The following is a 20,695-nucleotide window of genomic DNA, read 5'->3' on the forward strand; positions in this document are numbered from 1 at the left end:
GACTCGGAAAGGGGGTGGAGGGGATCTTTTGATTTTCAACGGACGCACAGCTACTCTCGGCACAGCTACGACATCCTCTATTCCCTGGGCCCGTTCAACTGTCGATTGCAACCGCTTAATCCGCCGAGTTGTCGGCGCGTCTTTGCCGCGATGCATGGTGGATGACCCCCAGATCAGGCGGATTACACGGCTTGTGGAGGCTTGGGTCGTCCCACGGAGCCGGCGAGGCACCCTCAGGCAGAGTGGCCTCGGGGGAGGAACCATAGGCATCTGCTTTCCCGAGCGCCCTCGTCCCTGGAGTATCGGCAAAGCTAAGCCCGGCAAGGAGGAAAGGGGCTAGACATCCCAAGGTTCCCCACGGGGAGGGCGATGCCGCCCCCCCCCCCTCCCTCCCGTTTTCTCACACTCGGCTTGACCCGAGGCCAGCGGGTTTTATAAAGCATCCACCCCCCCTCCCCCGCGCCCGCGCGCCCGCGCGCGACATCGATGCCTGGGAAGAGGAGGGATCGACCTCAATCACAGCATCGCCGCGCCGTGTCATTGGTGCCCGCATGTTGGCACCGTTTACTGCCGTATCGCCGGTGGCGCCTAGGGGAGGGGGCTTGGGGGGGACCGTTCATGCTGCGAGGCTTGGTCGTGAGGCTCAAGCCGTGGCGAGCATGGGTAGTGTCTTCCTTTGCTGCTTTTCTTGCCTCGTCTTCTTCCTTGCACGGCTCGACCTTTTACCCTGTAGCCATCCCCTGTGGAAATGTTTGTGGCTACTTGGACGTTTTGCGCACGCTCTCGAGGTGTCATCTGCGGGTTCGTCCAAGTAATTCAGTCGTAGTGGCCTCTCTTCCTTAGCCGCCTAGATTGGTCAAAGCAAAGAGTGCTGTGCAATCCCCTATTCTTGAAAAGAGCCCTTGCTGAGAGTTGAAGAAGTACGGAAACTCTTACTTCGCTCCCCATAGCCTTTGCGTGCCACCGTACCCATGCTCGCATCATCCACCGCAGCAGGACAGAAGTGATCCCACCACGCAAGCATCGATGAATAGCGAAGGAGTAGTCCTTCTATATTCTCATCTAAACAAACAAGATGCTCCTTTCCAGAAGACAGAGCCTCGGCGGATGATATTCTCAATCCAACATGCCCTCGGCATGTAGCGGCCACAAAAAGACACAAGGAAATAGCAATTATATACACGTCTGAAAAAGGGTTGCCGGGGTCGACTGCTCGCAACGACGGGTGCGCCCTCTCTTTATCAACGCCCATGTACGTTAGTGCCCCAATTATGTCCTGCAATTAGGAGGCCAGCCCACGAAGCCTCGCTTTAGATGGCAGCCGCAAAGATGGCGCCCACGACCACGGCGGCCATTGGTGCGCGCCACGCAGTAGCGCCGGCCGTCACCATCGGCGGGCTGTAGCCCCCGGGGCCGCAACTGACGCAAGAAGCAGTTGGCTTGGTCACCATGCTGATGGTGCCGGGGACGTTGTTGACGGCCTGGTTGGGAGGCACTTGCGCGGGATAAGTCTCGACGGGACGCGACTGAGGGGAGATCTCGAGAGGCGTCAACGGTGCCGGGAAAGAAGCCTGTTCCGGAGGGTTCTGGACGGGAAAGTGGACGTTCTTGGACGGCGGCTGAGCGGGAGACGTTGGGACCGAAGTCACAACGACCGGAGGTGGCATGCGGCAGTCGGTGCAGCCGGGGACGGGTGTGGGACTAGGGCCCGTGGTCATGGGCTTAACAGTGACGATGTCCGTCGTCGTAATCTTCTGGCCGGGCACGCAGCCGTGCTCGCCCTTGGTGCAGGTATGCGTCCGGGGAATGGTCCAGGTGGCCGTGATGTCGGTCCACGGCTGTTTGGTGGACGTGAGAACCTCGGTCGTAGCGTAACCCTTGCCACAGTCCTGGCCGTGGCAGTCGGTCACGGTGTACGTCTTGGTGGTGACGATGACGGACGTGATAATGGTCGTCGAGAGAGCGGCGGTCGCACTCTGGGATGGGCACCAGGTTGTCGTGCCCGTGATAGTTTCCGTGGTGACGGAGTCGGCAGGGCAGTCGGTCACGGAGGGAGGGCAGGACGTGACGGCGTATGTGCGAGTGCTCGTAAAGGTGGAAGTGTACGTGAGCAGGTCCGAAGAGTAGGTGGATGGGCCCGAGTAGTTGGGCAGTGCCGAAGAAGAGGTAGACAGGTCCGGGTCGGAGTCGCTGGGCAGTTCTGAGTAGGTGGACGGGTCCGAAGAGTCGTTGGGCAGGTCCGAGGGGTTGGGAGGCAGGTCCGAGGAGTAGGTGAACGTTGACGGGTCCGAAGAGTCGCTGGGCAGGTCCGAAGAATATGTAGGCAGACCGGAGGCGTTGTACCAGCTCGAAGTGGACGAGCTCGCGATGGGCCGAGAAGTGATGTCGGCAGGCCTGCTAGAAACGGTGCTGGTGATACCGCCGCGGCCCTTGGTGGAAGTCAAATTGGAGATGGGCGCCGAGGTGGGACGGGCAGACGACGGCGTTGTCGTGTACTGGGCACCGCACTCGCCGACGACGGAGGGAACCGAGTCGGGACCCTTCCCGATGGCGACGAGGTGGGAGCCGCAGTCCTCATTGTTGGCCACATGAAGGTTGCGGTTGTCCCAGTCGTACACGACGTAGGCGGCACGCAGGAACGTGTCACCCAGAACGGGGAAATCTAGAGTTGGTCTCTCGTTAGCACCGAGAGGTACTTTTCCCGCGCAATTCAACCCCTTGTTGCCTCCCTCTCCGCTTGCCTCCGAGTCTCGGTAGACGATAAGACTTGAGGACTCACCATCATCGCGGGTGACGCCGAGCACGCACACGCCATTGGCGGACTGATGCCAGATGAAGTCGTTGTACGGGACTTTGATGACCGTCTTGCCAAACTTGAAGTCGACACGGCCCTTGGAGTTGCCGATGGAGCATGGAACCTCGTACAGGTTGGTGCCCTGAGCAGGGGGCTTGGCCTCGGGGAAGGCGGCCAAGATCTTGTCGAAGATTGCGCTGGGGAGGGCACTGACAGTGTAGCCGCTGTCTAGCAAGACGGCCTGGCCGTTGGGCTTATCGAAGGCGTTGACCACGGAGCCGTTGGGCTGAGTGATGGAGATGCCGTCAAGGTAGACCCAGTAGCGGGTCAGGCCGTCGGGAGACTGGGCGGCGGGGACAATGGGCCGCTTCTCGAGAGGACCCGAGAACTTTTTGGTGTCGAGGCCGCCGAAGACAACGGAGCCACGCTTACTCTCGATGGAGCGGATGTCGAGGGAGAAGGCGCGACTGTTGGTGAAGCCCTGCGTGGCCAAATTGTCGATGACGGTGGGGTAGTGGCTGTTCCAGCCGTCGAGGTTTGGGCCGGCGCCGAGGATGCCGGTGACGGCGAACTCGGACGCTGTGGCGACGCCCAGGAGCTGCTGGCTGAGCTTGGAGGCTGGTAGCAAGGGCTGTCAGTTTGGCCTTGAGATGGACTTGGTGCATAAGGCAGTGAGGAGTTGCAAGGATGTATGGGTATGTGATGTGAGGTGCATGTAAATCATTATGGATATACAAGGTTAAGAGTGTGTGAGTGAGAGAGAGTGAGTGAGCGAGCATCATGTCCACTTACAGCCAATTTGCACATAGTCGTAGCCGTACTCGAGGTTGGCAAAGCCGGTACCGTAGTTGATGGTCGAGTTCCTCTTGACGTCTACAAACGTCTGGGAGCCGTTGAATCGGCCAAAGTTCTGGCAAAAGGCCGGGTCTGCCGATTTGCTGCAGGTTGGATTGACCCAGAGCTCGTCGGAGCCCGTGTCGAAGTTGACGCTGACAGCCTGGGAGGGGGTGCCGAGCTTGACCTCGATGGAGTAGAAGAAGCCCAATTTCCGGGGAGCGAGGCCAACGTCGTTCTGTCGGCGGAAGACGCGGTCTTTTGCAGGAGCGCCGTCGACGACGGTGATGGGATAACGGATCATGCCGGGCATCTCGACCATCTGGTTGTCGGCGGGGATGCCGCTGAGGGCATGGACGACAAGCGGCAGGACCGCGAGGGGCCAAAGAGGGGCCATGATGATGGCCTGGCAAGCACTGTTTCTCTCCTTTTTCCGTCCTGTACCCTCCTTTGCCTATTCTGCCGGCGTAATGAGTGACCGGCGGACGAATAACAAGATGGACACCAACGTGTCAAGCCTAGGAAACAGGAAAAAAGGAAACAAGTAAATCCAAGAAAGGAAAGAGATCTATTAAAGGACTGTGACGAAGTAGAGAATGACCAAAGTTGGAAGACAGACCGGGGGGGGGGGAAGAGAGGGGGGGAAGGGAATGGGAAAGAGAGAGGGAAAAGGGGATCACCAAAGGGAGCATGCCGCCACACAGGAGCCACGCTGTATATATTCGTAGTTGCATGTCCAATGGTGGTCAGAAGCAGACGAGACCAACAGGCCGGTAGGGCTTGAGTGACACATGCATGAGCGAGAGGAGGCCATCGAGGTGGAGGCTCCGCGGACGCTTGTACCGATCACGGTGAGCGAGACGCCCATTTTGCCTGTCTTGACACGCGTTGACTGTGGGTAAGCAAAAGCAAACACGGCCTCTAGGGGGTGCGTGTTCCTTTTTTGGTGCTGATGCGGAGGAAGAAGGAAAAAAAGGGAGGGGGGTGGTGAAGTGGATGGATGCATGTGGGCGGAAATGAGGAGCGGCAAGGGAGCTGCGCGTCGCTCTTGCCAGCGGGGGGTTGGACCCGAGAGGAAGGGCCCGGAAAGGAAGGAAGGGCCAAGGAGCCGAGAGGCAGAAGGAGCGAGGCATAACGTTGTGCGCATGCGCATAAGTCACTGGGCATTGCGACACCGGTACTGCAAGTCTGAGAGCCTGGTGCTGTTCTATTACCCCGTCCTGTACGACGACGGACTGTGCAGACGTAGAGCTCTCTAATTTTGCACACAAAATCATCAAGCAAGACGCCTGTTCTGTTCTACCCCTGAGAAACGCCCCGTGGCCCGCCGACAGCAAACATGCATGCATGGCGTTGGCCGCGGTCTGCCGTTGATCAGATGCCGCCAACAAGGGAAGGGGTCTTGGCGCATCAGTAGCCGTCGTCCAGTTTGAAGAGCAACCAGAGTTGGATCCTTCTCTACGGAGTACTGTAGGTATTGAAAGCCCCAGTCCCTTCACACTCTCTCACCCCTGTCCTGCCTCGACACAAGCTGCGCACGCACGCTCAGGCACCGATAAACGCAGGGGCCGCCAGAGCGGCTGCGGCTACAGAAGAAAAGGGGCGGCGCGGATGCTGCTCGCGGGCGACCTTTTCTCTGTCATCCATTATCATCACAATTCTTCTTTTTCCCTTTCTTTTTCTCTCAGCTAGTCTCTCCTCGTGCCGGCTTGTAACACAGTAGCGCCAACGGGCGGGAGCAAACCCGCCTCAGCCAAGGAAGGCTCTTGGCTCGGCCATTTATCCCCTCTTGCTGCCGGGCTTCTTCGACATGCATTATGCCCTCCAATTGTAGGTGGACAGATGGCGGGAAAACGCAGGACCAACTCGCCTCTGTTTCAGGCTTCGCCGTCATCAAATCATGAGACACGCATGCGCCGCCCTACATGGCACATGCACGTTGGCGACCACCTCCGCCGCCATCCGGGGCATCGATCCATCCGGGCGCTTCACTGACGACAATGAAGACTCTCAGACACGCACAAGCAGATTGATGAAGAGACGGCGTCGACAGCTCGTGGCGATTAGTTTCTCAGCTGCTTCCGCACGTTGCAGAGGTTGAATGCCGCCGTGATTAGATGAACAAGCCCACCCTGGCTGCCAAGAGCAAGCACTCTGGGGTAATACTACCCGGACACACGGTATTATTGACGCCAAGCCTTCAATGCTGATCCACAGGCGAGTGGAGAGCGAAAAGCAGCAAGCACAAGCGAAGGCGTGCGACAGCCAGGGAGGCCGGTGGTGTCCCCTCGCCCCCACCCCGAACCTCGACGCTTCTGCCTCTCGCTCCCAAGGCGTGCTGGACGTTGGCTGAAACACGTCTTTCCAGATTGTCGGGGCTGAGTCGAACTCGCCAGGCAAAGACATTAGGGCGCGAATCGAAACGAGCCCCGCCAACGCAGCGTCGACTCTCACTCGACGACCTAGAGGTTGCTCTTATTCTAGACTTTCTGGGCCCGGTGATGCTCTCGACGTCTCCCTGCAAAAGTTGATTTTGAGCAATGCCATGCGAGACAACAGGATCAGGTGTTTCAATGGCTAACCTACACAGGTACACGCAATTAGGTAGTACGTTTTAATCCCCCATCACCCTCCTTGTTCCTCCTTCCTGCGCGCCGGCCCTCGTCACTTGCTGTCGTCGAGCTCGGCGAGAATGGGCTGCTCGAGGGTCTCGGGCTTGGTGGTGCTGGCCCAGCGGCCCTTGACCTTTCCATCGCGGCCGACGAGGAACTTCTCAAAGTTCCACTTGACGCGCTTGAGGCCCATCAGCCCCGGCTTCTCCTCCTTGAGCCACTGGTACAGCGGACTGGCCGCGTCGCCGTTGACCTCGACCTTTTGCATAATGGGGAAGCTGACGCCGTAGTTGACCTGGCAAAAGTTTTGGATTTCGTCGTCGGAGCCGGGCTCCTGCGAGCCAAACTGGTTGCAGGGGAAGCCGAGGATGACAAAGTCGTCGGGGTGCTTTTCCTTGATGGACTTGTAGAGCGTCTCGAGGCCGGCGTACTGGGGCGTGAAGCCGCACTTGGAGGCCGTGTTGACAATGAGGACAACCTTGCCCTTGTAGTCGGCCAGAGGCACCTCTTGCCCGCGCTCTACATGGCACCCATCCTGATTAGCCGGCCACACAAGAGCTCGGGGGGACAGCGAGTCGCCTACTGTCAAGCGGCTTGAAGTCGTAGAAGCTCGTCGCCGAGGACATGGTGACGAGGAGTCGATGTGGGCGGCCGTAGATGGCAGAGGGAGCTGTCGACGGTCGGGCGGCGGCGGCGGTGGTCAGGATCGAGGGAGGAGTGCAGATGGACAGAGGTGTCTTTGCGCACGTCGCGATTTGGGGGACTCTGGAAGCGCAAAAAAGTTGGCGGCCTGCTTGGTGACAAATGGCAGGACGATTCATGGGCAATTTGGAGCTTTTATTGCCTCCTGTTCTCCTGTTGGCCGTCGTGGCAGGAAGAGGCCGCGGCAGCTCAGGCTTCCGAGGAACCCCGCGACGTCTGCTGCGACACGCTTGCCCTGTTAGGTAAGCGGGCAGGGTACCTGCTCGGCAGCTCAGCGAAACGTGCCTCGGCATCGAGCTCCCGCGCCTTGTCTCAGGCTTCGCACGGAGACGAGTGTGTGTAACTTTGCATAGTTGCAGCACACCAAGGCGTGCTACCCTACATAAACCAGCATGCCTCGGTGCAGTTGCGCGACAAGAAGCCAAAAGGACAGAGAGGAACAAGGAGGTAAGTTAGGTATCTACCTAGGTACTGTACTTAGATACCTCAGTATCCGGCGAGCTTGCTGGCACCAACAAGTGCTTTGTACCTCGAGACTCCGTCATCGGGTACACCTACAGTACCTACCTACCTACCTACCCTGATTACCCCTACAGCACGCCGAGGGGCAACGGCCAGCCAGACTGTGATAAATGATGCAGATGATTGGCGGCGTCCAAGGTTGCCAGAGGCAGAGGCCAGGAACCCGCAATTCTAAATTCGACTCCAATCTCCATCCTCGCCCGGACGCCTCTCCCGCCCTCCGCGTCGACGAGAGCCCTCAACTCTGATCGTGTGTCAGCTCCCTCGTGCGACCCCGCTTGCGTCATCGCCCAGTATCCAGTTTGGACCAAAGCTACTACCTTTGCTTCGAGGCCACGGCCATGGACCGAAAGCGAAACATTGTCATCGTCGGTGCGTTCCGTGCCAGTCCCGCCCGTTGGGTCCCGCAGAACTAACAAGCGCCGTTGCTGCACGCACAGGCGGCGGCATCATCGGTTGCACAACGGCCTACTATCTTACCCGCCACCCCAAGTTTAATCCGGCCCTCCACACCGTCACCTTGCTCGAGGCCGCCTCGGGCGTGGCAGCCGGCGCGTCGGGCAGAGCCGGCGGCCTGCTGGCCCTCTGGGCGTATCCCGCCTGCCTGGTCCCGCTCTCGTACAAACTGCATGCCGAATTGGCCGCCGAGCACGACGGAGCCGGGAAATGGGGCTATCGGAAGCTCACTTGCGGCAGCTTGCAGGCCACCGTCTCGACGCAAAGAATCGCCGAGCTGCAAAGGTCCGGGGAAGACGCCAGGGCCTGGCAGAAGCTGCCCAAGCTGGACACCGCCGCCGAAGACCTGCTGGAGCCTGGGGCTCTGCCCAGAGACTTGGACTGGGTCGACCGAGACTCAGTCGCCCAGTGGGCCGAGATGGGAAGCCCCGGGGCCACCGAGACATCTCAGGTCCACCCCTTGCACTTCACAAACTCCATGGCCGAGCTGGCCCAGAAGGCGGGCGTCGAGCTGAGGACGCACGCCAAGGTGACGAACCTCGTCGCTTCAAAATCAGGCGTCCAAAAGGTCGAATACTGGGACAGGCAAGCCGACGAGCAGAGGGAAGTCAACGACGTGACGGATATTGTCGTCACCGCTGGCCCCTGGACAGGACGCTTGCTGCCACGATCCAAGGTCGAGGGCCTGAGAGCCCACAGTGTCGTCTACGAGGCTGATGTGAGTCCATTCGCCGTCTTCACCGACATCCAGCTGCCGCCCGACTTTGTCCCGGAGCATCGCGCCGCCAAGGGACAGAAGAGGATGCACAAGGGGTCCGTCGATCCCGAGATTTACGCGCGGCCTTTCAGCGAGGTCTACGCATGCGGTGAGTGACCACGCCCCGGCTCGTCGCCGATGCCGATGCTCATGCGCGCACACAAAGGCGAGCCCGACACTGCGATCCCCTTGCCGGAGACGGCAGACGAGGTGCAGTGCGACCAAGCCCAATGCGACGACATCATCTCGTACATTGCGACAGTGAGTCCGGTCCTCGGCGCCGCGCCCATCAAGGCCAAGCAGGCGTGCTACCTTCCGCGCCACATGCGCTTCGGCCAGGAGAGCGGGCCCTTGCTGGGCGAGACGACTGTTCCGGGGCTGTGGGTTGCGGCCGGCCACACGTGCTGGGGCATTCAAAACGGCCCGGCCACGGGGAAGCTCATGTCCGAGCACCTTTTTGACGGCGCGGCGCAGAGCGCCGCTGTGGACAAGCTCGACCCGCGAAAGTTCAAGGTATGAGGCCGGCGCCTGGTCGGGAGGGATTTGCGAGGGCGTTGGCTGCCGTTCGTCACGGACGAGGCGTCGGAGACGGGTGCTCGACGAATAGACGTGTGCGTAGGATAAACAGATTGACTGTGATGCGGCATCGACAACGCCAAGAATGATCGGTGGAATTTTCGCTCATCTGGGTAGATGCGACTGTTGGTGCCGCAAACTGAGGGAAATCAGGGTCTAAAAAAGGGTCCTAGACAGCCGGAGCGGGTCCAGCCGTGTGGCCTTATCGATAACAAATTTCGGACGGGAAAATTTGGGGTCCTGCCATCTGCACCTCCCGCGAGCCCAGGCAAAAGTCCCTTCGACTCTCACCGACCGCACGAACCCCATCCATTGCCCTTGCAGAAAACTCCAGACCATGGGCCGCGAGCTGCAGAAGAAGAAGCGGCGCTCCATGCGCCAGCCCGTCCGGCCCAAGAAGCCAACCAAGGTGCTCAACCCGCGGGGCAACAGCATCATTGCGCAGAACTGGTACGCTCGCCCCTCGCAATGACCCGGGAGGCAAGGCAAGGGAAAGAGGGTGGGAGGTGATGGAGAAGGCTGACGCGATGGGCTGCTCCTGCAGGGACAAGAAGGAGACGCTGGCGCAAAACTATCGTCGCCTGGGCCTCGTTGCGCGCCTCAAGGCTCCCACGGGCGGCATCGAGAAGAAACTCGGCTCCGGCCCTGCCGCCGCCGCCGCGCCGTCGGATCCCTTCGGCATCGCCTCCGTCGACAAGGTGGTCGTCTCCGAGGCGCGCGTCGAGCGCGACGCCGCCGGCAACATCACGCGCGTCCTCGGCCGGGACGGCCACGACAACCCGCTCAACGACCCGCTCTGCGCGCTCGAGGCCTCAGACCATGACGACGCCGACGACGACGCCGACGACGATGAATGGGGCGGCATCGCCGAGCAGGAAGAGGCCCGCGCCGCGCAGCCCAACGCCGTCGTCCGCTCGCTCATCGCGCAGGCGCACAACCCGGCGCCCAAGCGGCCGCGCCACCTGAGCGAGGCCGAGGCCGATTGGCTCCGCCGGCTGGTGGCCCGGCACGGCGACGACACGGCCGCCATGGCGCGGGACCGCAGGCTCAACCCGATGCAGCAGACGGCCGCCGACATTGGCCGCAGGATCGGCAGGTTGCCCCAGGCGGCGTGAGGGGGCAAGCCTCGCGTGCACACACTTGGGCGTTGCGGAGTTTTGATTCTGTCTTTTCAAACTTCTTTCTTGGGCTTGCACGGGGGCGGAGTCGGGTATGAGCAAAGAGCCATTCGCCGGCTTCATTTATACAGAAAAGAGTCCAATTTGCGAGGGGCCACACCGGCCCATCTATATACATACATGCCAAGGCCATTGGTATCTTCACGTAGCAAAGGAGGGGGAGGCTATGCTGTATGAAAAGTCACCACCGTAAACGCCGTAGAACGGGAACAAGACGAATGCCCACAGCCCCGTCCAACAAACTGCCCCATCACAACCCCATGTCCGCCGTCCATTCCTCCAGGTCCGCCGATGCCATCATGCCGCCTCAATCAGCGCCATCAGTCATTACGGGTGCCCACGGTCGTAGTTGCCCGCCGGGAACACCGCCGGCTCGTCCGTGTAGGGCCGATGCGGGGCACCGCCGTAGGGCACAGGCGCGGGGGGCGCCGCGACGCCGCCGCCCGAGGTGTACTCCGTGTCTTGGCGGAGGAAGTCGTTGTTGCCGTGGCTGCTGTCGGCGCGCGGCGGGAGAGAGCCGTAGCGGTCGGGGTCGCCAAAGTCGTCGGCGCTGTAGGGGTTGGCGGTGCCGTAGCGCCCCGTCTCGGCGTAGTGGGCGCCGGCGGCCTCCTGGTCGTCGAGGTTGACGCGCTCGTAGTCCTCGTCGGCGGTGGAGAAGGCGGCCTTGTCGGGGTCGATGTTGGTGCTGTTGTCGGGCAGGCGCTGGTGGGAGTCGTAGCCGGGCAGGGTGCCGTGGAAGTTGTAGTACTTGAGGCAGTAGGAGCTGACCAGGGACGAGCCGACCCAGAGCAGGCTGCGCGATTTCACCGTGTTAGCTCGGCGTGCTCTCGGAAAGGGGCCAGGGACATACGTGGCGAAGACGCCGAGGCCGACAATGGCCTTGCTCAGGTTGCAGACCTGGCCGCACTGGTTGGCAGTGTTGTAGGCGGCCTGGGTGGCAAAGGCGGACAGCCACAGGACGGCGAAGAGAACGTCGATGACGAGCATGGCCTTGGGCTCGGCGATGCGGCGAGCCTGGGGCCAGCGGGGCGCCATGATGAGGTACAGCCACGCGGGTATGGACAAGAAGCACTGGAAAAGGAAGAGGGCATTCTCAGCGACCGGCAACGTGGGACACGGGTGGTGCGGGCTTACCACTGCAAAGGTCCAGGCATTGTTGACGACGACTTTTGCGTCTCTGCCGACAAAGACGGCAATCTCGAGGCACCAGATGGTGAAGCCAAAGAAGATCTGGGCCGTGTGCAGGCCCAGCTTGACGTGGGGGACGTATTCGGGGGCCCACTCGAGGTCGACCATGGCTGGCGGCGGCGGCGGCGGTTGTTGTGGTGGTGGTGGAGGCGGGAGAAGATGTCGAGTCTTGGGGGCAAGCGACGATGACTCTCGTGGGAGACGCGAGACGCTGCGGGGCGGAGAAGGGGATCGCAGAAGGCGAAGGGGCCGGCGGTGGATGAGGAGGAGGAGAAGAGGGTGCTTGGTCGTCGGCGGCGTCGTCACGTCAGCGAGGCGAAAGGCAGCCGAATTGTTTGTAGGTGCGAGTTGGCTGTGCGAAGAGGGTTGTGGATCTCTGCACACGAAAGATGGTGAGGCTGAGTCTCCGTATCAGCGGTTGTACCTGTACTCGGTACAACGTGTGCAGATGCAGGTGCAGACAAAGAAGCCGAGACGTGAGGTTCCGGGCAGCAGCGGCAGCGGTATTTCTTCTTCTTCCCTGTATCCGTATGTGCGTGTGCGTCGCACAAAGCAAAAAGAAAGCATGCAGCGGGAGAGAGTTGGTTGTTTTGTTTCCGCTTGTCGAGGTGCTTAATGGACGTCGAGGATCCCCCAGCCACTTGCACTGGGTGCTTGGTTCTTGCGGGGACCCGGCAGGCCCCGCCCATCATCCATCAGCCCCTTCAGGTTTCCCCCTCTCTTCTCGCTCTTAATTGACTAACTTAACTTGCTGTCCCGGCGCCTGAGTGGACGCTCACCAGGGACGTGTCAGTGGGGAGGCAGGCCTAAAGTGCCTGTACTCTGTACCACGGAGCTAATAATAGGCGCGGCAAGCCACCGGCCCGTGCTTGGCCCTGGGCGCCGTGGCAACCGCGAAAGCCACCCGCCGCCGCCCGTGGGGCTGTGCTGGCGGTTGCTGCGCGTCGCTTGACAAGATGGCGCTCATCCCCTCGCTCCCTCCCTCGCCTTGGCCTTTTCGATTCATGCTCGGCTGAGTACAATCCCTGGGGCATCGTGATCCGTGCGTGCGGCGAAGGAAAAAGGGCCTGACTCAGCAACAACAAGGGGACGGCTCCAAATCTCTTTATTCATGCTTTCCCTGGCGCCTGGAAATCACCACCAAGCACGTCTAGCCAAGATCCGGTTATCCTGTTTCAACTCCGGGCAGTGGTATCCAAGACTCCGTCAGGGACATTCCGACGAGGGGCAGCCAGCCATACGCCAGGGGCCGCCCATCCATCCCCACGTATGCCCCCTTCATCGCCTTTCCAGCGTTGCGTGAAGCGTGTGATGCCGGATCAAGGCGACGCAGCCCAGGGCCACGACGGCCAGCCCCAGCAGCGTCAGCCACACGCCCCGGAATGCCTCCATGAAAGATTCAATCACGCCCTCGTACCAGCCCTCGGGGAGGTGCTTGAGCGCCCCGAGGTCGTTCCGGATCCGCCTAATCTCCTCGGCCGCGTTGGGGTAGTCGCCAAACCGATCCCACAGCCGCGTCTTGAGGATATTTTGGTACACGGCGGATCCAATCGTCACTCCGAGGGTGCCGCCGAGGCTCCTCGCCAGGTCTGCAAATACTGTCAGCGACGAAAAGACACCGTGGCACGAGCAACATACAGGTGGCAGACGTGACGACGGCCTGCTGCGAATGCTCCACCGCCGCGATGCACGCCAACAGCGTAATGGTTAGCATGGCGCCGTAGCCGCCACCGACAAAGAAAAACGCCACGCTGCTAAGCCAAAGCGGGCTGTCTGTGTCCTGGAGCGTAAAGAGGACGAGCCCGAAAATCAAGACGACGAGACTGGCGATGCCCAGCCCCACGTAGCGGCCCGTCCGCCTCATGAGATAGCCCGCCGCCACGGAAAAGATGGACACGCCGACGGGCGACGGCAGGATCTTGAGGCCGGCCCCCGTGGCCGAGTCGCCCAGGACTTGCAGGTAGAGCGGCACGTAGAAGATGCCGGCCATGACCACCATTGTGCAGAGCAGGTTGCACAGACAGGCGGCCAGGACGGTGCGCCCGAGGAGGAGCTGGACGGGGATGATGGGCTGGCGGGCCCGGCTCTCCCACCAGAGGAAGACGGCAAAGATGACGACGGAGAGGGGGATGGTGATGAGGGGCAAGGGGTGTGTCCACGGGACCTGGTTGCCGCCGGAATTCAAGCCCAGGAGCAGCAGGACGAGAAAGGACGAGGTGAGGAAGACGCCGAAAAAGTCGATGCGGGCGAGGTACGACTTGTCCGACTGCTTGGGCGGCACGCGGACGAGGACGGCGACGGCGACGGCCGAGAGCAGCACGGGGGGCACCTGAATGATAAAGGCCAGCCGCCAGCCCCATGCGGTGCGGTCGTTGATGAGGCCGCCAAAGATGCCGCCGAGCATGGCGCCCGAGCCGTAGCAGATGTTGCCGATGCCCTGGGCAATGCCCCTGTTGCGCAGCGGGATAAGATCGGAGCCGAGAAAGGTGGAGATGCTCATGAGGCCGCCGCCGCCGACGCCGGCAACGACGCGGCCGAGCACCATGGCGCGCTCGTCGCGGGCCAGGCCGCAGAGGAGGTTGCCGGCGGCGAAGACGAGGTTGCTGAAGACGAGGCCGGGCCCGCGGCCAAAGATGTCGGTCAGGCGGCCCGAGATGGGCTGGCAGGCGGCGTTTGAGATGAGATAGGCGGTGGCGAGCCAGGAGAGCAGGCTGAGGGAGTGGAACTCGCTGGCGATGGGGGCCGAGAGGGTGGCGATGATGGTCGAGTCGATGGCGCCGAGGAAGACGCCGAACCAGGCGGTGCCCATGATGAAGGCGAGGCGGGCAAAGGGGAGCTGCTTGGCGATGACGGTTCTCTCGCCTTGTTCCCCCTCTGCCTCTTCCTCCGCCGCCTCTTCCTCCTCCTCCTCGTCGACTTCTTCTTCTTCTTCTTCTTCTTCTTCTTCTTCTTGTGCTTGTCCATCTCGACGGCGATGGTGATGCTCGCCCCCATTCTTACGCCGCCCATTCGGCTGGGGAGCTTCTTGCGGAGGCTGCAGCAGCGGTGTGCGCTCGTGCCGGTCGACGCCCGAGGGCCCGCTCCGGTCCTGGCCCGCCATTGCGTGTCGAGCTGTTGTGGTGCAGACGGTGAGCCTGGATTCTCACGGCCCCGAGAGCAGAGAGACAAGCCAGCAGGCAGTGGAACTTGCTTACTAACGTGACACTATACGTACATAACTTCGGTATCGGCCGCCGGGCGATCCGGCAGGCTCGTCGCTCGATAATGGCCCGGTGCACTGAACAAGTCGGGGCAATTGGAGATGCCAATGAAGCTACTGCAGAGCCGCGCAGTCATTGAAGCTGCAGCTGTGGCTTGCTGCCGCCCAACACCCGGCGGTTCGGGAATTGACCCCCTTGAATATCCGGTGCCCCGCCCCCGCCCCCGCCCCCGCCCCCACGGCTTCCGCCTCCGGCCCGGCCCTTTCTCTGCCGCTCCTCACCTCACCTTTTATTCACTCGGCTCGAAACAGCTCACCACCGCAGGAGTCAAGAAACATCCTGGTCAATATCCCCATATACCCCATCGCTCACTCCTCCACCGCATCGAGTCGTCACAAAAACCTCCCGTCTCCTCAATTCGAGGCCTGGCTGTCCCTCTCCCCCACGCCTCGACTCCTCTCTCGTCCAGGGACTCGACCTCACCGCGGCTACAATGACCGCCGCACTCCCCAACATGAAGCCCCTCAACGTCCTCATGGTAAGGCCCCCCCTTCCTCTTGTCGAGCAAAGAGAGGGCGCGTGTCTATAACTGTCCTCGGGTTCGCTTCCCAGGTCGGCACCGGCGAGTACACCACCGGCTTCGTTGGCGGCGGCGCCTCGGCATCCGACAAGAAGGTCGGCGTCGTCGGCCTGACCATGTTTGACCTCCGCCGCCGCGGCAAGGTCGGCAGGCTGGGCATGGTGGGCGTCAACGGCTCCAAGTTTCCCGCCATCCGTACGTTGCCCCCCCTATAATACACTCAAGCAGGTCCATAGAGATGTAAGTGTATACGTTACACATCTGACCCCAGGCGAGCACCTCGACCGCAACATCACCAAGGTCTACAACAACCTCGACACCTCGTTCGACTCCTTCCCCCCCGACACCGACCGCGACGCCCAAGCCTACAAGGCCGCCATCGACACCCTCGCGCCCGGCGACGCCATCACAATCTTCACGCCGGACCCGACGCACCTCGACATCGCCCTCTACGCCGTCGACCGCGGCGTCCACGTCCTCGTCACCAAGCCCGCCGTCCAGCGCCTCGCCGACCACCAGGAGCTGCTGCGGCGCGCGCGCGCCCGGGGCGTCTACGTCTACGTCGAGCACCACAAGCGCTTCGACCCGGCCTACGCCGACGCCCGACACCGCGCGCGCCAGCTCGGCGACTTCAACTACTTCTACGCCTACATGGCGCAGCCCAAGTACCAGCTGCAGACGTTCCGCGCCTGGGCCGGCTCCGACTCGGACATCTCGTACTACCTCAACAGCCACCACGTCGACGTGTGCGACTCCATGGTGCGCCCGCTGGGCTACCGCCCCGTGCGCGTCTCGGCCGCGTCGTCGCTCGGCGTCGCCACGGCGCTCGTGGGCTGCGCCGCCGGCACCGAGGACACCATCACCCTGCTCGTCACCTGGGCGCGCGACGGCCACCCGGCCGACGAGAAGCGTGCCGTCGGCGTCTTCACCGCCTCGTGGACGGCCCCCGAGCGTGCCGGCGTGCACACCAGCCAGCACTTCCACTACCTGGCCTCGGGCGGCGAGATCCGCGTCGACCAGGCCCGCCGCGGCTACGACGTGGCCGACGACGCCGCCGGCCAGGTCCAGTGGCTCAACCCCTTTTACATGCGCTACGCCCCGGACGAGGACGGCAACTTCAACGGCCAGACGGGCTACGGCTACGTCTCGCTCGAAAAGTTCGTCGACGGCTGCCGGGCTGTCAATGCCGGAGAGGTCGAGGCGCGCCATCTGGACGCAAAGGACCTGCCCACGCTTGCCAACACCGTCGCCACCACTGCCATCCTCGAGGCCGGGCGCCGCAGCATCGACCAGGGGGGGCGCGAGGTGGGCATTTTAGTTGACGGTGACACCTGGTCTTTGGTTTGAGGGGTTTGATGCACGAGTATCGACATGCCTGTTCTTCTGGTTCTGTGCTATGTAGGGGCGGAGCGAGGGCCTCGCATACGGCTTTGAAAGAGAGTTATTACACGGTGTATTCCTTTTCGGCACGGGAATGAAGCGTTGGATACGACGGGGCTTCTTTGTCTTTGTGGCAAACGCCATCCCTATTTGACCCCCTTTACACTCGCCATGACTTGTCCGCAACCAACACCCAGCCACCTACCCGGTAGCAGCGAGCTGCTCCCGGTCAGCCATATATCTTTGCCAGCTCAGCTACGAATACCGCATAAAATTAGAAGCATGCCCTCGCAGAAACAATTAATGAGAAATTCAATGTTCGCGAGCTGTGGTCGCCATGATGTCATTTTGCTGCCATAACCTCCGTCCATGTGGCGGCGAAAAGGAAAAATGGAGCAGAATTATCAATGCACAAAACACCAAGCCGGAATCTCCCCACGCCGTTTCTTCCTCCCTCACAAGCTTCATCTGCTTCGCTTCAACGCCATCACAACTGCTTCTCCCACCCACATCACCTGAATACTCGACAAGGGCCGCTGCTTTCTTCACATTCTTTCTATACGTATATACATGCCCACATAAGACAGTAATATCCGTCCAGGCGTGCCCCTTCACCATGTCCTCGGCCCCCTACCCCGATCCCACAGCCCTCATCTTCCCTCACCAACCGTCCCTCTCCTCGCTCCTCTCTTCCCTCCGCCGCTCAACCCTCTCCCTGCACAACCGCCTGGCCTCAATCCGCGCCGACGCCGCCTTTGTCGCTCGCGCCGCCTCGGCCTTCTCCCGGCCCGGCGCCCATGATGACGGCGATGCCGGCTCGGCGTCGTTCAACGCCGGCAGAAACAACTGCAGCAGCGGTAGACGGCCGAGGCCGCTCGTCGCCAACGAGCGCTGCGGAAGTTGGTACATGCCGCCGGACCGCAAGGCCGCCAGCGCCTACTTTAAGAGCACCGACGGCCATGAGCGCGCGTGGAAGTTTAGCACGCGTAGGCTCAACCTGCATCTCGTCGACATGATTGAGGACAATGACGGGTAGGATATCCACCGCGGTGCTTCTTAACAAAAGAGTCAAATGCGTGCTGATCAACTATGTAGCGTCATCATCGTCGACTCTACCCGTCGAGGAAAACGCAAGTATTCCCCTGACACCCTCTCAACCCACACATCGTGAGCCATCCCTTGAGCCGGAAACATGTGAGCTAACATGCAGCCCCTACACAGGCATGCCCGACGCCCTCTCTACCACCATCCCCATCTGGTGCACCGTCGTCAACCTCGCCCTCTTGCCCTCGCACCCTCTCTCGCCGAATCTCTTCCTGCCACCCCATCTGCCCCCCTCGACTCACGCCCAAGTCTCCGCCCTCATCCCAGGCTTCCTCGCCTCGCTACGCGCCCTCGATCTTGACTTGCTGCCCCGTTGCCGCCTCTCCAAGCCGCTGCGCCCGCTCTGGGTTACCCCCGACTCCACCCTCGATCCGGACCCGGGCCCGGACGCCGACGGCTCCCTCTTCGATGACTACCGCCCCGTCATCTGCTGCACTGCCAGCAGGGCGGTCCGGGGCAGCGAGATGGACGAGGGCGGCTATGTGCAGGGCGCCGCTGACGATGCCGAGAATTGGTCCTGTGGCTTGACCCCGACCCTCTTCTGGGACCACGTCGACGAGCTGCTGGCCGCTCCCGAAGCCGAACTCTCTGACATGATAGCCAGCCTTGTCTCGCAGCGCGAGTCCGCTCGCAAAGACGGCATGGCCGCTTCTTCCTCCCCGGCCTTGTCACGCAAATCGCTGACCTCCTACCTCTCCGTCTGCCCCCTGCCCCTGCACACACCCACCGCCCCCAACACCTGCCACATCGCCCTTACCTCCGCCGCCTCGACGCCGCAAGACTCATGGACCCGGTCCCCGACGCACATGGAGGTCGGCCTCGGCAGGCACAAGACGGCCAGCCGCAACCTTCGTCTCGCCCTGCCCGAAATCTGCGCCTTTGCCGCCCGCTTCCTCGACAAGGGGACGCCATCGGAGCCCACGGCGCAGGTGGTGGTGGCGTGCGACTCTGGTAAGGATGTCTCGGTAGGTGCAGCGCTCGCCTTGTCGTGTTATCTGTTCGACGAGCACGGCGCGTTCCGTGTGCCAGGGGAGGGCTTGTCCTTTACCAAGGCGCTCGTCAAGGCCAGGCTGGGCGCCATCATGAGCGCCTTCCCCGAAGCCAACCCCAGCCGGCAAACCCTGCAGAGTGTAAACAGCTTCCTGATGGATTGGCGAAAGTGAGCCATAATTAAGCAATTGGAAAGGAACAAATCATTCAGGCCAACCGGGACAAGCAGAAAACGAGGGTCTCATTTCGTCGTATGTCTCTATGCGCGTCTTTCTAGCCGTCATCATGTCCTAGTGAGAACAAGCAAGATGTCATGGATGACTACTGCGTGCCAAAATCTCCAGCGCGCCTCGCTTCACGGCTCTCCTGTTTATGGGATGTCTTCTTGTTGTGGAATGCCCTCCCCCTTTGACCTCGACAGCGGAATATGACTCTAGACCTCGCCGGCCTCAATCTTTTGCAGGCAGGCTGGGAACTCGGACCAGTCGCGCATGATGACGACGGCGCCGGCGTCCGTGAGCACCTTTTCCATCTCGGGCCTCAAGTCCGGGGAGTAGGGGCCGACGTAGCCAATGACCTTGATGCCGGCGCGGGTGCCGCTGAGGGTGCCGCTCTTGCTGTCCTCAATGGCGACGCTCTCGTCGGCCTTTTTGCCCAGGTCCTTGAGGGCGTGGAGGTAGATGGCCGGGTCGGGCTTGCTGGTGGGTTTGTCGAGGCTGGTGGCGGCCGAGTAGATCTTGTCGCCCTTGTCACTCTTGAAGTACTTGTCCTGGCCGACCTTGTCGACGGAGGCCTTGACGCGGCGCAGGGCCGACGAGGAGACGACGGCAAGGCAGTACTTGTTGGAGGCGGCCAGCTTCTCGAGCTGCTCGTCGACGCCGGGACAGGGGCGCAGCGCGGCCTTGAGCTTTGCGATGACGGCGTCCTCCTCCATGCTGACATACTTTTCCATGTCGTCGGGGCTAATCTGGATGCCATGCTGCTTCTGCAGCGTGGTGAGCATGCCGCGGAAGTTTTGGCCAACAAACTCCTTGATGAGCGTCTCGCCGGTGAAGGTGATTTGGAGGCCGCGCTCCTTGCAGATCTTGTTGATGAGGTCGGCGCAGGCCTCGAATGCGAGCTCCTCGGAGAGGACGAGGGTGTTGTCGCAGTCGAAGAGGAGGGTGTTGATCTGCGATGGAGTGTCAGCGAAGCCCAGCGAGTCTTGGCATTGGGGGAAAGGAGGCATCGTACTTGAGGCATCTTGAGTGATGGTGAGTGTTTTTCGGGGGGGCTGGAAGACGAGGAAGTGGCCGACGAAGCTTTGCTTGGAGCGAGGCGAGGGTTGAGAGATGGGACAGAGGATGGGAGCCAGAAATGAAGACAAGAAAGAGGAGGAATGGAAGAAGAAGAAGGAAAAGGAGAAGTAGAAGTAGAGGAAGAAAAGGACAGGGCTCGGGCGAAGGCGACAGCGGAGGGACCTAGCGGTCGGGAAGTAGCAGCAGTGACGGCAACAGGCGGGCTGGCTGCCGCTCTTTTTGACACCCCTCCTGATTGTACTCGTTACGAAGTAATTACTTGCTTTTTTTGTTGGTGGGGGGAGAGGCGGAATACGGTAGAAACGCTGCAGAATCCCAATGGCCGCGACAGACTTCCGGGTTGTGCCGACAAGAGGCTCTCCCTCGTTACCGGGATACCTCAACAACTTTGTTCCTCGTCTCGTCGTTTCCCTCCCGTCGCCTATTTTGCACAGCCATCATCCGCTCCGAAGCCAGCTCATCGAGCTACCTCGTGCGTACGTGTCGATTTTCCCACGCCCTCCCCAGGCCACGGCTCGCCCGCT

The 20,695-nt window shown here is 61.5% G+C and overlaps 8 protein-coding genes across 8 annotated transcripts; 3 read left to right on the forward strand and 5 right to left on the reverse strand.

Moving 5' to 3' along the window:
- Positions 1–1,310: 1,310 nt before the first annotated feature.
- On the reverse strand, positions 1,311–4,025 carry HRG_03262 (eukaryotic aspartyl protease domain-containing protein; the record flags this gene model as incomplete). The annotated part of the gene is made up of 5 exons (XM_044861733.1): positions 1,311–1,586; positions 1,650–2,298; positions 2,344–2,662; positions 2,780–3,412; positions 3,587–4,025. 5 exons carry the CDS (start codon positions 4,023–4,025, stop codon positions 1,311–1,313), a joined length of 2,316 nt encoding a protein of 771 aa, XP_044722759.1.
- A 2,267-nt stretch (positions 4,026–6,292) lies between these two features.
- HRG_03263 (glutathione peroxidase domain-containing protein) lies at positions 6,293–6,866 on the reverse strand (the record flags this gene model as incomplete). Its single annotated transcript, XM_044861734.1, has 2 exons — positions 6,293–6,759; positions 6,824–6,866. 2 exons carry the CDS (start codon positions 6,864–6,866, stop codon positions 6,293–6,295), a joined length of 510 nt encoding a protein of 169 aa, XP_044722760.1.
- Positions 6,867–7,805: 939 nt separating this feature from the next.
- On the forward strand, positions 7,806–10,368 carry HRG_03264 (FAD dependent oxidoreductase domain-containing protein; the record flags this gene model as incomplete). The annotated part of the gene is made up of 5 exons (XM_044861735.1): positions 7,806–7,836; positions 7,905–8,786; positions 8,844–9,190; positions 9,588–9,703; positions 9,798–10,368. 5 exons carry the CDS (start codon positions 7,806–7,808, stop codon positions 10,366–10,368), a joined length of 1,947 nt encoding a protein of 648 aa, XP_044722761.1.
- Positions 10,369–10,758: 390 nt separating this feature from the next.
- Positions 10,759–11,727, reverse strand: HRG_03265 (membrane-associating domain-containing protein; the record flags this gene model as incomplete). Its single annotated transcript, XM_044861736.1, has 3 exons — positions 10,759–11,224; positions 11,282–11,502; positions 11,566–11,727. The coding sequence occupies 3 exons, from the start codon at positions 11,725–11,727 to the stop codon at positions 10,759–10,761; spliced, it is 849 nt and encodes a 282-aa protein (XP_044722762.1).
- A 1,170-nt stretch (positions 11,728–12,897) lies between these two features.
- Positions 12,898–14,719, reverse strand: HRG_03266 (major facilitator superfamily domain-containing protein; the record flags this gene model as incomplete). Its single annotated transcript, XM_044861737.1, has 3 exons — positions 12,898–13,208; positions 13,258–13,373; positions 13,422–14,719. The coding sequence occupies 3 exons, from the start codon at positions 14,717–14,719 to the stop codon at positions 12,898–12,900; spliced, it is 1,725 nt and encodes a 574-aa protein (XP_044722763.1).
- A 593-nt stretch (positions 14,720–15,312) lies between these two features.
- HRG_03267 (oxidoreductase family, NAD-binding rossmann fold domain-containing protein) lies at positions 15,313–16,746 on the forward strand (the record flags this gene model as incomplete). Its single annotated transcript, XM_044861738.1, has 4 exons — positions 15,313–15,357; positions 15,432–15,494; positions 15,543–15,594; positions 15,671–16,746. The coding sequence occupies 4 exons, from the start codon at positions 15,313–15,315 to the stop codon at positions 16,744–16,746; spliced, it is 1,236 nt and encodes a 411-aa protein (XP_044722764.1).
- A 649-nt stretch (positions 16,747–17,395) lies between these two features.
- Positions 17,396–19,046, forward strand: HRG_03268 (rit1 DUSP-like domain-containing protein; the record flags this gene model as incomplete). The annotated part of the gene is made up of 3 exons (XM_044861739.1): positions 17,396–17,811; positions 17,875–17,909; positions 18,001–19,046. 3 exons carry the CDS (start codon positions 17,396–17,398, stop codon positions 19,044–19,046), a joined length of 1,497 nt encoding a protein of 498 aa, XP_044722765.1.
- A 260-nt stretch (positions 19,047–19,306) lies between these two features.
- HRG_03269 (haloacid dehalogenase-like hydrolase domain-containing protein) lies at positions 19,307–20,115 on the reverse strand (the record flags this gene model as incomplete). The annotated part of the gene is made up of 2 exons (XM_044861740.1): positions 19,307–20,044; positions 20,107–20,115. 2 exons carry the CDS (start codon positions 20,113–20,115, stop codon positions 19,307–19,309), a joined length of 747 nt encoding a protein of 248 aa, XP_044722766.1.
- Positions 20,116–20,695: the final 580 nt, after the last annotated feature.

This window comes from Hirsutella rhossiliensis, assembly GCF_020360975.1.
Source record: "Hirsutella rhossiliensis strain HR02 chromosome Unknown scaffold00003, whole genome shotgun sequence".
Taxonomy (NCBI): Eukaryota; Fungi; Ascomycota; class Sordariomycetes; order Hypocreales; family Ophiocordycipitaceae; genus Hirsutella; species Hirsutella rhossiliensis.